This window comes from Protobothrops mucrosquamatus, unplaced genomic scaffold (genome assembly GCF_001527695.2).
Source record: "Protobothrops mucrosquamatus isolate PMUCROS unplaced genomic scaffold, P.Mucros_1.0 scaffold4565, whole genome shotgun sequence".
Classification (NCBI taxonomy): domain Eukaryota; kingdom Metazoa; phylum Chordata; class Lepidosauria; order Squamata; family Viperidae; genus Protobothrops; species Protobothrops mucrosquamatus.
In genome coordinates, this window is record NW_015390468.1 from 2,482 (window position 1) to 20,036 (window position 17,555).

Genomic DNA, 17,555 nt, shown 5'->3' on the forward strand with positions numbered 1-17,555 from the left:
TGGAGACTACCACTCCACCAAATCAAGGAATCAAAGGAGGACAGGAAGTGATGGGTCTTGAGATGGAGACTACAATTCCATAAAATCAAGAAGGCAAGAAGAATAGGAAGTTATGGGGCTATGAAGTTACTTGAGAGGGAGACTACCACTCCATCAAATCAAGGAATCAAAGGAGGACAGGAAGTTATGGGTCTTGAGATGGAGACTACAATTCCATAAAATCAAGATGTCAAAGAAGGACCGAAAGTAATAGGGCTACAATGTTTTAGTCTCATAAATTGAAGGGGTGAATTTCTGGTTTGGTTTAGCCTCTCCTTCCTACCTTTCATGGCCAGGATAACAAAGATCAACTATCCTAGGATAAATTAGATAGACAACCAAGTTGGGTTATTTTCTACAATGACTTGATAATGTATCTTGAGGCCACCAGACAAGATCTTTCTAGCTTCGTCTGGACATGCTTGGCTTTGAATTAGCATGAAAAGCCTGTGATCTTCCATGCAGCAATGACCTTTCTCTCTCTCTCTCTCTCTTTTTGTCCTGTTTGCTTCCACCTTTTTTTAAAAAAGCAAGCTTCTAGTGCTTAAGACTGCCGAGATACACTATATTTAGGAAGTTCCTGGAACTTGATCAGCAAAGGAACTCTACTAGCGAAATCCATTAAAGGGAGGTGATGAGACCTTGGTTGAATTAATCAAATGTTGATTTTCTTTGCAGAAGCTACAGCATTGCTGCACGGCTGGGGGGGAAAAAAAAACCAAAAAACCATTCGTCTGCTTATCGGGAGAAAGGAATAAAAAAAATTTTTTTTTTAAATGACATCCGTGGATAATCACACAATTCCAGCTGCAGCCTGGCTGACACCTCAGAGTCATTTTTCTGTCTTGTTCGTTTCTGAGGAAGTGGGTTGCTTGTTTCTTTTTTATTTCGTTTTGCTTTGTGGGGGGGAAGAAAGAACGTGGCTGTTTGGCATTCAAGTTTTGTTCTGTCTGGCAAGATGGACAGCGAAGCAAGTGTGATTTTTTCAACAAAGGAGAAATCCGCTCGGTCTACAAACAGGATTCAGGCTGAGACACTGAATCTCATCTGGGAAAATAGGAGGGTTCTATATAAATGTTTTCCCCCCAGGTGAGTTAAAAGCTTCTTGCAATGAAATGAAGCTCTGGGTGTCCATCACAACCAGCGTTAGGAAAATCCGGAGAGCCACCAAGCAAATATACAGTACTTGAGGCTCAAATAGAACATCTGCTATTTCTGCTGGCCTCCAGGCCAAGATCAGAAAAAATAGAGCTGGATTCCATCACCTTTGCTTCTGCAGTGTTTGCAAAGGCAGTGTTTGAAGTTGGACATTTCCTAGTGTAGCTTCTCCTTTGTATCCTTCAACTATCTTAACGTGTAGGTGTCCGTAGAGCCGGTCAAGAGTTCTTCAATGTTAGGGTCATGAGAAAATGTAGCTTTGCGGATCCAGAGATCCTCCTGGAATTCTGTTTCCCACAAATATTCCTCAGCTTCATCTCTGCCAGTGCTTAGAGGACCATCCAGTGTAAAATGTCCCTTGCCTATTCCGTAGCTAGTCCTCCCAGCCCAGAGGAGAAAAAGCTGGAAGTATGGATTCAGTCCAATGGGCAACTCTGCCCCTCCTCAATTTAGCAGGAAGGAAGTAAAGAGGAGTGAATTCTCAGAGAGTAATAGGTAGTCAGGCAATGAATCAAAGATCCCGAGGACATGGTTTGTTTGGGTATTTGGAAGGAAGAGTCAACAAGGGTCAATGTCAGACAGCGGAAAGATCCATCTTGTTGCCAGAATCACTGCTTTTGTCATTAGTGTTGAGTTTGGTTGGCGTTGTGGCAGGCCTGGTCACAGTTATCTGGATTGAGAAAGAAAGAGTTTGGATAATTGATGGAGCAATAAAGGAGAATATCTGTAGCTCATGGTGCTCTCTGAGTTTGGTTGTTTCTTGCAGATGTTTCATTACCCAAACTAGGTAACATCATCAATGTTAGTGATGTTACCTAGTTTGTTACTGAGCACTGATGATGTTACCTAGTTTGTTATCTAGCTCTGATGATGTTATCTAGTTTGGGTAATGAAATGGCTGCAAAAACAAAACAAAACCCAACAACCAAGAGTGCACCACGGACACCTCATTGATGGAGCATTGAGAAATTGCTAATATTCTGTACCTACACACTCTTGAATTCAAGATGAAACTCATCTATCAATCAATAGAGCTGGAAGGGGCCTTGAAGTTCTTCTAGTCCAGCCCTCTGCTCAAAGAGGAGACCCTATAATATCATTTCAGACAAGTGGCTGTCTAGTCTCTTCTTAAAAACCTCCAGTGATGAAGCACCCACAACTTCTGGTGGCAAGCTGTTCCACTGGCTAATTGTCCTCACTGTTAGGGAAGTTTCTCCTTAATTCCAGGTTGCTTCTCTCCTTGTTCAGTTCCCACCCATTGTTTCTTGTCTTGCCTTCTGGTTCTTTGGAGAATAAGTTGACCCCCTCCTCCTTGTGGCAGCCCTTGAAATACTGGAACCTTTTTGCATCATATGATAGACCTCCCAAACATAGATAATAAGAAAGTGGCTGCCTTCTTTTTAGGCTGGTCCTCAAGAACTGTTCTTTCAGCAATGCTACCTATGAGCTCCTCATCTCTGATGCAGCCCATTTAGAGTAGCAGCACCCGATGGTCCATTTCTCCATGAGTCCTTTTCAGGTCCACCAGATCGAGAGGACCATGTTCATGCAACATTTATTTAACTACTGAATTCACCCATTTAAAGGGCTGGCCCATTATGTTGACTCATAAACTTCTAAAATAGGATGGATTAGCCCAAAGCACTGAGCTTAAAGAAACATAATAATAATCAAGGTTCAACCTACCCAATCTAAACAGTCTTTACTTGACTTAAGTTGCCATGTTGCATGGACATTCCCAATAATTACAATGGAAACAACCTTCCCCCAGGGGAGACTCTGCCAAAGTCAACATGGGAGTGGAAATCAGAATAGAATAGAATAGAATAGAATGGAGTGGAGTGGAGTGGAGTGGAGTGGAGTGGAGTGGAGTAGAGTAGAGTAGAGTAGAGTAGAGTAGAGTAGAGTAGAGTAGAATAGAATAGAATAGAATAGAATGAATAGAACAGGAATAGAATAGAATAGAATAGAATAGAATAGAATAGAATAGAATAGAATAGAATAGAATAGAATAGAATGGAATGGAATGGAATGGAATGGAATGGAATTGAATGGAATGGAATAGAATAGAATAGAATAGAATAGAATAGAATAAAATAGAATAGAATAGTTGGAAGGCACCTTGGAGGTCATCTAGTCCACCCCCCTGCTCAGGCAGGAAACCCTACACCATTTCAGACCAATGGTTGTCCAATCTCTTCTTAAAAACCTCCAGTGTCATTGGAATAAACCTGGATTGGTTCCCAACTGGATTTAAGTGTTGGAACAGTATATAGGGCCTCCTGCTTGACCAGGGGCTGGACTAAAAGACCTCCCAGGGTCCCTTCCAGCTCTGTTATTCTGAATCATCAACAGTAATGATTTGAAACCAGCAGGTAGGTACGGAACAGAACACGCTGGGGGAGGCTGAGGGTGGGAAAAAGGACCTTTTCATATTTCATTTTTGGAGGAAGAGACCAGACGGAGGGGGTTCTAGCAATACTTACAATATCAGAATTGAAAGGTTTCACATTGACGTTGCGGATGGAACTGCTGGTCAGTGACCACACCTTCGTCTTGTGCTTAAAGGCGGCTCTGACCTTGACAGGGAAGAGAAAGATGTCCCAGGTTAGGGAGATATGAGCTCCTGAGGCTACTTTGGAAGTCTCAATTCCCTGGCTTTTCCATCAGGTTGATTGGTTTTCCCTTCCTTTTTTTCTTTTTCAGCACCTTTGTAACTTTGAGTGGTGCCTAACCAAATGGTCACAATAAGTCAAGGATTAGCTGTCGTGACTAAGGCAATGAAACAAAGCATTCTCCCAGGAAGCTTCCCATCCTGATCATTCTTCTCCACCTTTGTCCTGTTTCCAAACCCCAGGAAAAAAAATGGAATTTCACCATTAGGCTCTAAGTCAGGGTTGTCAAACTCAATTTCATTGAGGGCCACATCAGCATTGTGGTTGCCCTCGGGGGGGTGTGTGTATGTGTGGTCAGGGTGTGTGCGACCTACTGGGTGGCGTGGATGGAGTGGGTGTGGCCTACTGGGTGGGCGTGGCCAGCTCTACATCGTTTGCGTCAAGGGTGCCTGTGGGGGCCTGGGCAGGAGTGGGACAGATCCGAGGGTCTCTGGCAGAAGGGGGGTGGGACCGGGGCAAGCGCCAAGGCATGGTCCATTTCTTCATTCCTCACAAAGGGTGACACCTCCCCACCATGCACCCAGGGGGCGGGGCCGATGCGGCAGTGGCTGGTTCCTCGCTGTTTCCAGACGGCCTTGTGGAGCTAAGACTGAATGCGTTTTAGCATAGATGGCCACCACAAAATTGTACATTGGCTCCTGGCTGGCCTGGGCCAGGGGCAAGGCAGCGGAGGCCGTTCCCTCACTGTTTCCAGGATGGCTTCGCGGGCCACATGAAACCACTTCGCGGGCCGTATCTGGCCCCCAGGCCTTGTGTTTGACATGTCTGCTCTAAGTGCTTCTGCAGAACTCACGTGTCACGGATATCTGAAACGGCACCATTCATCCAACCTACCTATCCCTCAACCCAGGAGTAGGCAACCTTGGCTCTTTTATGACTCGTGGACTTCAACTCCCAGAATTCCTGAGCCAGCATGGGGGAACTATGGCTCCCTTTATGACTTCTGGACTTCAACTCCCAGAATTCCTGAGCCAGCCATGCTGAGGGGAAAGGGAGAGGTTTCCAAGCAGAACCATGCTGGCTCAGGAATTCTGGGCGTTGAAGTCCATGAGTCATAAAAGAGCCAAGGTTGCCTACCCCTGCCTCAACCCTTCAAATCAAATTAATTCCAGTGAATTGGTCCTTAGACAGCACACCTCCAGCTGAATGTAGCTCCAGCTGTGATACCCCCAGCTGAGCCCAGATGGGGAAGTTTGCATTGCAAATATTGCCATTGACAGTTCAGAAGAGCAATTATGTCGAGATACACGGTAGCTCTGTAACAACGCTTGGCTGAAATTGTGTTGGTCTCAGAGAGAGACAGCTGGTGGGTTAGAAATTCCTGGGTTAGGGATCAAAAAGGAACACGCTGAATAGATCCGCCTACGTGTCTTAATTGCCATATCAGCCAGAAGCAGCCTTCTTAGAATAGCAGTGTATAATTTTCCCCTATTGTCCAATCGGGACCTAAATGACCTTTTAATGAATACCTGAAATTGTTTCTATTCTTTCGGTCTCTCTTCGGGGATGCTCACCAGCAGTGGAGGAGAAATGAGATCTAAGTGGGCAAAGGGATGGAGAAGAAGGATGGGCTGCATCCAGGGAGGGGAACAATCAGAGAAGGACATTTCTCTCTCACCGTCTTTCTTCGGCATTGGTTCATGTTGGCAAGAAGAATAAGGTTGGGCTAAAACCTGTTTATAAAGCCAGTTTGGTGTGGTGGTGAAGGCATCAAGCTAGACCAGAGGTCTTCAAACTTGGCTCTTTTATGACTTGTGGACTTCAACTCCCAGAATTCCTCAGCCAGGCACATTTCTCTCTCACCGTCTTTCTTCGGCACAGGTGAGGCGGTTCATGTTGGCAAGAAGAATAAGGTTGGGCTAAAACCTGTTTACAAAGCCAGCTTGGTGTGGTGGTGAAGGCATAAAGCTAGACCAGGGGTCTTCAAACTTGGCCCTTTTATGACTTGTGGACTTCAACTCCCAGAATTCCTCAGCCAGGCACACTGGCTGAGGAATTCTGGGAGTTGAAGTCCACAAGTCATAAAAGGCACGCTGGCTGAGGAATTCTTGGAGTTGAAGTCCACAAGTCATAAAAGGCACGCTGGCTGAGGAATTCTGGGAGTTGAAGTCCACAAGTCATAAAAGGCACGCTGGCTGAGGAATTCTTGGAGTTGAAGTCCACAAGTCATAAAAGGCACGCTGGCTGAGGAATTCTGGGAGTTGAAGTCCACAAGTCATAAAAGGGTCAAGTTTGAAGACCCCTGAGCTGGACAATAGAATCATAGGGCTGGATAAATTCCCAGTTTAGGAAAGCCCCCTGGTTACTTCCCTGGAATGTAATTAACTTGGGGAGATAGCAACCTGAGGTTTTCCAGATGTTTTGGCTTCAACTCTCAAGAATGGCAGGGGATCTGGGTTGCACATTGGCTACCTTTGGAATTGTCCCAAAGGTGCTTCTTCAGGAAGCAACTGAACTTTCTTGTTTTCCTTTGGAGATGTTTCGCTTCTCATCCAAGAAGCTTCTTCAGCTCTGACTGAAGAATTCCTCACCATCCAGTCAGAGCTGAAGAAGCTTCTTGGATGAGAAGTGAAACTTCAAAGGACAACAAGAAAGTCCAGTGGCCTCCTGAAAAAGCCTCTTTGGGACCACCATAACTTGGATGACTGAGAACCCCCATAGACATACTTCTGGAATTGCCAAAACATAGATATGGAGATTCTCAGTCATCCCAGATCATGGCGGTCCCAAAGGTGCTTTTTCAAAAGGCAACTAGACCTTGTTTTTCCTTGAAGACGCTTCTCATCCAAGAAGCTTCTTCAGTTCTGAAGAAGAAGCTTCTTGGATGAGAACTGAAGAAGCTTCTTGGATGAGAAGCGCAACGTCTTCAGGGAAACGCAAAGTCCAGTTACCTTTTGAAAGAGCAACTTTAGGACGTAGTTATAAGTTCTTCCAATTTTTGCATCTAACGGAAAACATCCTAGTGGCTTTGTGACATATTCATCTGCAGCATTCAGATTCCCTCCTATTTTCTTTAAAACCCTGATAAGTTTTGGCTGTGAAACCCTGCAGGCCATGGAGTGGCCAATCCCGGGTTTACACAACCTTGGAAACATGAAGTTGTCTTTGCCCTAGCTGTGGCTATGATTGTGTTCTCAAAAGTAGACTCAGCCAGGAGAAAGAAGCGCTTAAGGGTAGGGCAAAAACTCCGTTTGATTGAATTTGCTCATAAATGCAATCCAAATTAAATTCCGTTCACCAATTCAGTACAGTTGACATGGTTACCCCCTGACATAATTAATGAAGTCCCTTCTGGCATTTTCAGAGGATAATTGGGTGGTAATATTTCAAACTGAACTAAGCTACACCATGAGCTTTGATTTAACCAGATAAAATAAAGTCAGGGGGGCGAAAAAATCCTGGTATATGAGCAGTGGCTGTTTGTTTTAACGCTTGGAGTCCTTGACAGACTACTTTTCTGAAAATGCCATAAATTGTGGGGATGACAGCTAAATATACCATTCTATAAACTATACATGTCCTGTAACAAAAGAAAAGATATTTTCCCTAGAGCCTTGTAATTAAATGGCCCCGTTCTTCTAACGTAATGGCTGTGTTACGGCATAAACTTTAAATCAATGTGTATTTTTTTTTCCACGAAAGGGATGCATAAGGATAATCTTATTCCAGCATCCATTGGATTTTATTGCCTGGAACGGGGTGGAGATGGAAACATACCTCTGAGTTCAGGAGGCAATGGAACAGAAAGATGAAAAAACCCTGAAATGATAAAATCAAATTATTATTTTTTTAAAAAAGAAAGAAAGAAAGAAAGAAAGAGAAAGAAAGAAACAAAGAAAGAAAGAGAAAGAAAGAAAGAAAGAAAGAAAGAGAAAGAAAGAAAGAGAAAGAAAGAAAGAAAGAAAGAAAGAAAGAGAAAGAAAGAAAGAAAGAAAAAGAAAGAAAGAAAGAAAGAAAAAGAAAGAAAGAAAGAAAGAAAGAAAGAAAGAAAGAAAGAAAGAAAGAAAGAAAGAAAGAAAGAAAGAAAGAAAGAAAGTCAGAAAGGACATTTCGAACTACGACAGTTAAGGAAGGAAATACGTATATATACATTGAAAGATTGATGAGGTCAGTGGCCTTGCTCACAACTGTTGACTATGAATAGTGTACAACAACAACAACAACAACAAAATCATATGTTGATGAGTTGCTGATGAGTTGCTGTAGCTAGGAGAAGGCAGGTGGCTTAATTGCCAGTGTCGGACAAGAAGCAACGGATGGAAACTAATCAAGGTGAGAAGCAACCTAGAACGAAGGAGAAACTTCCTGACAGTGAGAACAATTAACCAGTGGAACGACTTGCCACCAGAAGATGTGAATGCTCTAATACTGGAGGCTTTTAAGAAGAGATTGGACAACCATTTGTCTGAAATGGTATAGGGTTTCCTGCATGAGCAGGGGGTTGGACCAGAGTCATGATGGTGTTTCCTAGTTGGCCAATGAAACATCTGCAAGAAAACAACCAAGCTCAGAGAGCATCAAGGACCCCCACAGATATCCCAATGGGAATATTTTTGCAACGGGATCCCTTTTTCGCTTTTAACAAACCTCGTTAAAGAAAACCGTGAGAATCTTGCACTTTTGTTGTAAAAGGTAAAGTTCAGTCACGTTCAACGTGAGGGCACTGTGCTCATGAGCGTTTCTTGGCTGAGTGAGCCAGCGTTGTCTGAAGACATTCTCTGTGGTCATGTGGCTAGCATGGCTATCTGCCAAGGGCACATGGAGCACTGTTACCTTCCTGCCGAAGTACTTATTTATCTGCTCACATTTGCATGTTTTCAAACTGTTAGATGGGAAGGAGCTGCAGCAAGGAACGGGAACTCATCCCATTGTGTGGAGCTCAGGACTCAAATTCGGGCTATCAACTGACAAGCTCAGCATCTTTAACCGCTGAGCCATCACACCCTGGACATTGGTTGTAGGCCACTGCTAAAGATTTGGCAATTGCTCCACCTGACTAGATAAAACATGTAAGCCATTTTGTCCCCCAGCAATGCCACTGGTTGCATTCAAATATAATACACATGTGGAATAATAATAATAATAATAATAATAATAATAATAATAATAATAATAATAATAATAATAAAGTTGGAAGGGATCTTGGAGGTCATCTAGTCCAACCCCCTGCTCAGGCAGGAAACCCTATACCATTTCAGACAAATGGCTGTCCAGTCTCTTCTTAAAAATTTCCAGTGTTGGAGCATTCACCTCTTCTGGAGGCAGGTTGTTCCACTGGTTAATTGTTCTCGCTGTCAGGAAGTTTCTCCTTAGTTCCAGGTTGCTTCTCTCCTTGATGGGTTTCCATCCATTGCTTCTGTCCTGCCTTCAGGGGCTTTGGAGAATAGCTTGACTCCCTCTTCTTTGGGGCAGCCCCTGAGATATTGGAACGCTGCTATCATGTCCCCCCTCGTCCTTCTCTTCGTTAAACTAGACATTCCCAATTCCGGCAACCGTTCCTTATATGTTTTAGCCTCCAGTCCCCTAATCATCTTTGTTGCTCTTCCCTGCACTCTTTCTAGAGTCTCAACATCTTTTTTACATCGTGGTGACCAAAACTGGATGCCGAATTCCAAGTGTGGCCTTACCAAGGCATTGTAAAGTGGTATTAACACTTCACGTGATCTTGATTCCATCCCTCTGTTAATAAGCTTAACGATTAAGTTATCTTACTGCGTTAGATACAACAAAACCCATGATGGCATCTTGAAAGGTGTGTACACCCAACTGGACATACCTGCAATGAGTTAAATATTGCAAACAAGTACTGGAACACCAAAGCTCGGTCATTCACTGCCAGGACTCCGAAGATCCATGAACTTCCCAAGATGGGTAGGAGAACGGCAACCGCCTTGGCTGTCAATCTGTAGGATACAAAGAACAGGTTTTGACCCCTTGTGTTCATCTGTAATGTTCAGGGTTTTTGTTTTAAGCAAAAGAAAACCTAACAGCACTCTCTACATGTTATGGGTTGCAATGAGGATAATAAGGCACCGTAGCTGGAGGATGAATGATTTGATTGATTTATACGGTACATAAGAGAAAACTGGTTCCAGAAGGAGATTGCTAATAACATTCTGTGTAAAATCAGAAGGGAACAAAAACATAACATTATTTATACCGAGGTTCCTTTGGCCTTAGCCGGCATATAAATTAAATCCAGGTCCTTTGAATGGCAGTCCCAATCGAACAAGCCTTGCTACAGTTCTGGACGTTTCGGTGAAGGTTGCGCAATTGATCTCTCTGAGAAGAAAAAGGCTTCAAACAAATAGTGATTATGAATGCGGTTCATCATGAAGTCTCTTCCTTCTACACCAAGGATCCACCACCTTCAGTTTGGCACCTCGCTGGCATTCTGCCATGAACCGGGGAAGGGAGAGAAGAACAAAGGGGCAAGAAAGCCATATATTTTTGTGGTGGGAAATTGGGAGAGGGAATTGATGGTTGAGGAAGAATGGAGAATTTTGGGATCTGGTCCTTGCCAGTGTCTTCAAGGCCGCGTCCCCTGAGAACGGAATTTCACCAGCCCAAACACCTCAGCGCTACCCAAAATATCTCAACGGTGCCAGATTGGGCACACAGGGACGGACTATAGGGGGAGGTCTGGAGGGGGGACCAAAGGGTTAGCTTTGTACTGATGCGCAGGAACTTCAGATTCTGCCTGACTCTACTGCAATCAGCCTCTCTTAGTAAAAGTGCCTTTTTCACTCCAACCAACTGGAGTCGAGAGTTTTACTTTCCTAGGAGGTCACACTGGGGCAGGTCTGACAAGGAGAGCTGGGAAGGGCCTTGGTTGATCCTGAAAAGTCTACAGGGTTTCCTGCTTGAGCAAGGGAGTTGGACTAGAAGACCTCCAAGGTCCCTCCCAGCCCTGACATTCTGCATTTGGATGCAGGACCACGGGAACCCTATGAACGTTGGACCAAAAGGTTGAAAAACGTGTCCTTTAAGAATGCGACAGGGAGCCACGGTCATGCCACAGCCAAGTAAACAAGATGTTTCTGGGCTCCTTCAAAGTCAACCTCAACCCAAGGGAGATTCTCCTTGGGCTTCTAATAGGAAAACAAGCTGACGTGATGTGCCAAGATTCACAGCTGTTTCTCTAACAGATGAAATCTGTTTCCTCATCTGTACCTAATCCAATCATGCTGATGCTCCTCCTCAAGACATCCCACTGGGTCTCTTGAGGAGATTGCGAAGAAGGTGTCCTAGATGACCTTCTCATCCACCACCATGCTGTCCACAGAGAGTTCATCTAAGCCAAGAGCAATATCTGCTCTTGAATATTTTTCAAGAATATGTTTCAGATGTCTGAGGAATATAACAGCCCCCCGGTGTTCACGGCCAGAATGAGCATTGACCATGCTAGTTGAGTGCTGAATGGTTTGTAAGCTCCCTCAGGGACTGGGAGTGTATGTTTTACCATGAGACAGAGCCAGTTTGGTGTAGAGGTTGAAGCAGCAGGCTAGAAAGTGGGAGACTGTGAGTTCTAGTCCTGCTTTAGGAACAAAGCCAGCTGCATGACCTTAGGCCAGTCAATCCAAGCAAGAAAAAAATCAAGTCAACCACTTCGAAAATCCTGCCAAGAAAATTGCTGGGACTTGTCCAGTCAGTTGCCAGAAGTCAAGACTAGCTCAAAGACCCCAAAATAAATAAATTTATCATGAGGCAAAGAGTTCCAAATGCTGTCCTATTGACCTTCACAACTATGGCCATTGATAATAAAAGATGACTTCTGGAGCCTTTGCATCTGGATCCCCACACATGGACCACTCTCGCTTTTAAAAAGCTAGAGGTGTCTTCTGTGCATTTTAACTGAGATCTGAAAATTTTAAGAATTGTCAATTGAGAGGTCAACTAGCCCACATCCTTGAAAGTTACACCTCACCCAGAACAAGAAGTCTTTACATAACTTCTTAGATCAGTCTCTGCTCTTATCCTGGAGAACTGGAAGACTAGATAACTTTCTAGAACATTCTTTGCTCTTATCCCAGAGAACTAGAAGACTTTTGATAGCTTTCTAGATCACCCTATGCTCCTATCCTGGAGAACTAGAAGACTTCAAACAACTTTCTAAATCACCCTTTGCACTTATCCCAGAGAACTAGAAGACTTTAGCTAACTATCTAGATCACCCTCTTCTCTTATCCTGGAGAGCTAGAAGACTTCAAATAACATTCTAGATCAGGGATAGTCAACCTCGGCTCTTTTAAGACTCGCACAGCTGGCTCAGGAATTCCAGGACTTGAAGTCCACGAGTCATAAAAGAGCCAAGGTTGACTACCCCTCTTCTAGATCATCATTTGCTCTTATCCTGGAGAACTAGAAGTCCTTACGTAATTTTTTAGATCAGTCTCTGACCTTATCCTGGAGAACTAGAAAACTTTAGATAACTTTCTAGAACATCTTTTGCTCTTATCCTGGAGAACTAGAAGACTTTAGATAGCTTCTTAGATCATCCTATGTTCTTTTGCCCTGGATGCCAGACTCATTGGATTTTTGAAGGATCAGTGAAAATGGTTTTTGATCAACAGTTTGACAACCAAGAAAGGCATGTTGATATATTCAGCTCAAAGCAGGGAAGTAATCAGTACCACTTCTCTAATGGAGTCATTTTACAATGGGGACAGGAACATTAAATGGCTTTAAATCACCCATCCCCGTTTTTTTATGCACGGGGTGCAATTATTCATCAGCTCCATGAAAAGCACCCTCTTTAACTGACTGACAAACGATTATGAAACTGGAACTTATCGTTCTGCTGCAAGCTCGTGGATTGCCTGGCAGGGTTCGATTTATGCGTTTCCACTGCAGAAAAAAAAATATACTGGTCACTCCTTGCTATAAGCATTACAAGAGAAGGAAATTGTGTAGGCCACTGACCCCAGTAGATGCAACCTTGCACGCAGCCTGGCTCAAATCACATGGAGGTGACCCTGAAGGCAGAGCTAAACCTCCACGTGGCCTCAACGATTCTCAGAAAGAGTACGAATGAGCAGACGACTGCCAGGAATATAAATCCTTCCGTCCTCCACCGTTCAGTCAGAACTGAAGAAGCTTCTTGGATGAGAAGTAAAACGTCTTCAAGGAAGAAATGTGGACAGATCCGACCCTGGGGTTCACCTACGTCTTTGATCGGTTACCCACCACGATCGGGGAAAATGTGGCTAAGAAGGATATGTGCGATTGTACACCTGCCCCACCTTTGCATTGTAATTGCCTTTTAGCCCCACCTTACCCCCCCCCCTCATTTGGTACATGTTTAGGTATTGAATTATTTCCATCCTGGGTTTTTTTTTTTAAAAAAAAACCCGACATTAAAGCAAGTTCACTCACACTGGGCCCGGGAGAACATTTTGAAAGCGCACAAATTTTAATTAATCACATCTTTCGCCTCTATTAAAATTCCAAAGCAGCAATTCTCTCTCCTGAAAATTATTACCTGCGGGGCCCTCCTCCCTGGGCTTTTACACATCCTGAATATCAAAGACCGGGAGACCATATGGGCTGTGTGTGTGTGTGTCTGTGTGTGTGTGTGTGTGTGTGTGTACTCCCCCCCCCTCTGCTGCAAAGTTTGCTGGATGTGCAGTTCTGTTGCAGCGAGCTTCTTTCTTATTGGCCAGATCATTTATTATCGATCCGCGGTCCGATTTAATGAACAAGTGCCATTAAAAATTTAAACCTTCCAAACTCAGATCATGCCAATCTTTCTCCAAACAGGGCAAAGCTGCTCAGCTAGACTTCTGCGTTCTTAAAAGCATATTGTATACTCTTTGCAAAGGCGTTATTCCGCTGAATTTAGGACTAAAAAAAACCAAACCCTGGGCTCCCCCTTTGACAATTAAGCCTCCAAGAGAAAGAAAGAACTGCTTTTTTTGGCTCAAAATATTCATCTTTAAAAAAAAAAAAGAGGTGAAAGAAAAAACATGTTCTGCTATTAAGCCGACCAACAACAACAACACACACACACACACATACACACACACACAGAGAGAGAGAGAGAGAGAGAGAGAGAGAGAGGGAGAGAGAAAATCAACCGCCCACAATTATAACATTTTACTACTCCCACTCGTTGGAACAAGATGTGCTGGAATGGAAGCAAAATTTTGAAATAGTGGCTTTTATCCAAGAGCAATTGCGTTGTAGGGAAGAGTGGTATTGTGTAAACAATATTAAAACCTCCTGCAAGCTCAGCTCAGCTCCCAGGGTTTCGTTTACAGACATTCCTCGACTTTTGAGCCCCGGATTTATTGTCGCTATGCGAGAGGTTTGTCAAGAGAGTTTTGCCCCATTTTAGGACCTTTCTCGACACCGTCGGTAAGTGAATCACTGCAGTTCTTAGGTTAGTAAGTGAATCTGGCTTCCCCATTGACTTTGCTTGCCAGAGGTTCGCAAAAGGGGGATCACAGGGGGGGGGACACTGCGACCGTCATAAATATGAACCAGTTGCCAAGGGTCTGAATTTTGATCATGTGACCACGGAGGAATGCTGCAACGGTCGTTAAGAGCGAAAATCGGTCATAAGTCCCTTTTTTCCATTACCTTTCTTACTTCGAACAGTCACTAAATGAACTTTTGTAAGTCGAGGACTACCTGTATAACATCATGACAGGTTTTTTTGTTTTTGTTGTTTTGTTTTTGGTAGCAATGGAAGTTGTGGCTGTGGCCTTTGTCAACAACTTCCAGCCTAGCTGATTGCCTTGAGATTTTTTTGATGGTTTCTCTTCCAAATACTTGGGAAAAACCTTGCGTGTTAGTTTGCAGGAGCTTTTTCCTCTCCCGAGTCTAATAAACTGTGACCCAAATAGTGTTTGTCTTTTATCATGTCCAATGAGCCAAAGATGTAATTAGCTTTAAGACATTATCAATGCTGACTCGCATTCTGGCTTGCTAATGATCACTGTTTAATCTCCCTGCTTAATGTCTTGCTTCGGGATTTGCCGGCCACCCTCCTCTTTTTTGTGTGGGGGTGGGGGTGGGGGGGCTTGCTCTCGTACTACTCCAACCTTGGGTGTTAGAAAACAAAAGAGACCCCAAGGACAGTCTGGGCCTGTAATTGATAACACTCCACCTGCAGAATCAGACATCGAAACTGTGTTGAGAGGTAAGAGTAACATGTAGCCTGGATTTTATGCAACATTATGCACAGAGGGGTAATAGGAGTCTCAGTGAAGGAATGCGAACTCAGAAGAATCATTGCTTATCGTATTTGATTTGGTGCCTTATAGGCAGTTATATAAATAACGTAGGTGGATAGATAGATAGATAGATAGATAGATAGATAGATAGATAGATAGATAGATAGATAGATAGATAGATAGATAGATAGATAGATAGATACTGTAGATAGGAATAGGATAGGATAGGATAGGATAGGATAGGATAGGATAGGATAGGATAGGATAGGATAATAATAGAGCTTGAAGGGACCTTGGAGGTCTTCTAGTCCAGTCCCCTGGTCAAGCAGGAGAACCTATACAAGTGACTGTCCAGGAATAGATTGTATTAGGAAGGAATAAATTGTATGAGAGAGAGAGAGAGAGAGAGAGAGAGAGAGAGAGAGAGAGAGAGAGAGAGAGAGAGAGAGAGAGAGAGAGTAAACACACTGTGATGGAATGTAGTCTGGATTCCCTGGAGGAATAAGAGAGAATTCAATCCAGATATTTTGTGTGAAAAAAAGAGGGTGAAGACAGCCCTCCCTAACAGTTCCCAGAGAGTCCTCAGTCTGGCAAGATTCTGTGTACCAGTGGGAAGTAATTAAAAAAAACACAGTTTGGTAGAATCAACACGTGCCATTCGTGGTTTGGAGCCCGAGAGTCAACCTAGTTCATCCTTGGGCTTGTTTTCAAGATTGCATGAGCTTTAGAAAAAAATGGTCTATGCATCCAAATCCAAAAATAAAAAAAACAAAAAGGATGCTGTTTTCATTCTTGACATCTCAGGGAATTGAATCATCTTTTTAGTGATGCAATAATTGAGCCACATGGTAAAGAAAAGCACTACATGTATATTCCAAATGGGCAATCTGTTTTAAAAGCTGAAGACATTTCCCCCCCCCCGACATCTCTCTCTCTCTCTCTTCCTCTGTCTCTCTCCCTCCCTCCGGCTCTCTCCATATCTATCTCCCTCCATCTCTCTCCCCCTCTCTCTCCCTCTTTCTCTCACCCCCTTCTTTCTCTCCCCCCCTCTCTCTCCCTCCCTTTCTCTCTTTCCCTCTGTCTCTCCCTCCCTATATCTCTCTCCCTCTTTCTCTCACCCTCTTCTCTCTCTCCCTCTGTCTCTCTCTCCCTCTCTCCCTGCCTCTCTCTCCCTCTTTCTCTCACCCCCTTTTCTCTGTTCCTCTGTCTCTCTCTCCCTCCCTCCTTCTCTCTCTTCCTCTCTCTCTCCCTCCCTCCCTCTCCCTCTCTCTCTCTCTCCACCTCTCTCTCTCTTTCTCTCTCCACTTATTCATGACAAATCTCATTGTCGATTCCTCAGCTTATATTCCAGAGACCGCATGTACTGGAGAAATGATACAGATTTTTCCAGACCACCAGACCACACCGGAGGCAATGATGAGCAAAATCATTCCATAAAACTTGGCCTTGGCAGTTTATCGAGAAGCTGTTAATGAGCTTCTGCCAGGCAGGACAAATAACAGGCACAGCTCAAGATGGGAGACAGACACACCAAAGCCTCACGCCCTTCCCCAATTATCCCTTTTCATGCTGACAGGGAGGCTATGCATACAGGTCGTCCTAGACTTACGAGCACAAGGAATTTCCATTGCTAAGCACGGCATCTGAATTTTACAACCATCTTGTACCAGGGCTATTAAGTGAATCTCTGCCATTGTTGAGTGAATCAGGCAGTCATTAAGCGAGTCTGACTTCCCCCATTGATTTTACTTGGCAGAAGCCCAGCTGGGAAGGTCGCAAGTGGGCAATCACATGACCCTGGGATGCTGCAACTGTCGTAAATATGTGTCAGTTGCCAAGCATCTGAATTTTGATCATGTGACCCCGGGGATGCTGAAATGGCTATAAGTTTGAAAAAAAATGGTTCTTAGTCACTTTTTCTAGTGCTTCTGTAACTTCAAACAGCACTAAATGAAATTCAGTGGTGAAAAAAGTAAGGCTCTACATTTAGCCAAGGAAAACCAAATGCACAGGTATAGTAAAGGGGGTTCCTTGCTCAATAGTAGTAACTGCGAGAGGTATCTCAGAGTCCTAGTGGACAATCACTTAAATATGAGCCAGCAGTGTGCTGCAGCTGCCAAAAAAGCCAACACAGTGCTAGGCTGCATGAACAGAGGGATAGAATCAAGATCGCATGAATACCACTTTACAATGCCTTGGTAAGGCCACACTTGGAGTACTGCATCCAGTTTTGGTCACCAGGATGTAAAAAAGATGTTGAGACTCTAGAAAGAGTACAGAGAAGAGCAACAAAGATGATTAAAGGACTAAAACATATAAAGAACGGTTGCTGGAACTGGGAATGTCTAGTTTAATGGAAGGAAGGACTAGGGGTGACATGATAGCAGTCTTCCAATATCTAAGGAGCTGCCAGAAAGAAGAGGGAATCAAGCTATTCTCCAAAGCACCAGAAGGCAGGAGAAGAAGCAACAGATGAAAACTAATCAAGGAGAGAAGCAACCTAGAA

General features: G+C 43.8%; 1 protein-coding gene across 1 annotated transcript in view; it reads right to left on the reverse strand.

Moving 5' to 3' along the window:
- Positions 1 to 914: 914 nt before the first annotated feature.
- LOC107299122 (adhesion G-protein coupled receptor D1-like) overlaps positions 915 to 17,555 on the reverse strand; it is a gene marked incomplete at its 5' end in the record, with an annotated part of 42,494 nt that continues 25,853 nt past the window's right edge. The window contains 4 exons of the mRNA XM_015828490.1: positions 915 to 1,867; positions 3,684 to 3,776; positions 7,590 to 7,631; positions 9,649 to 9,775. Coding sequence (XP_015683976.1) covers positions 1,772 to 1,867; positions 3,684 to 3,776; positions 7,590 to 7,631; positions 9,649 to 9,775 — 358 coding nt within the window. The remainder of the gene's footprint in view (positions 1,868 to 3,683; positions 3,777 to 7,589; positions 7,632 to 9,648; positions 9,776 to 17,555) is intronic.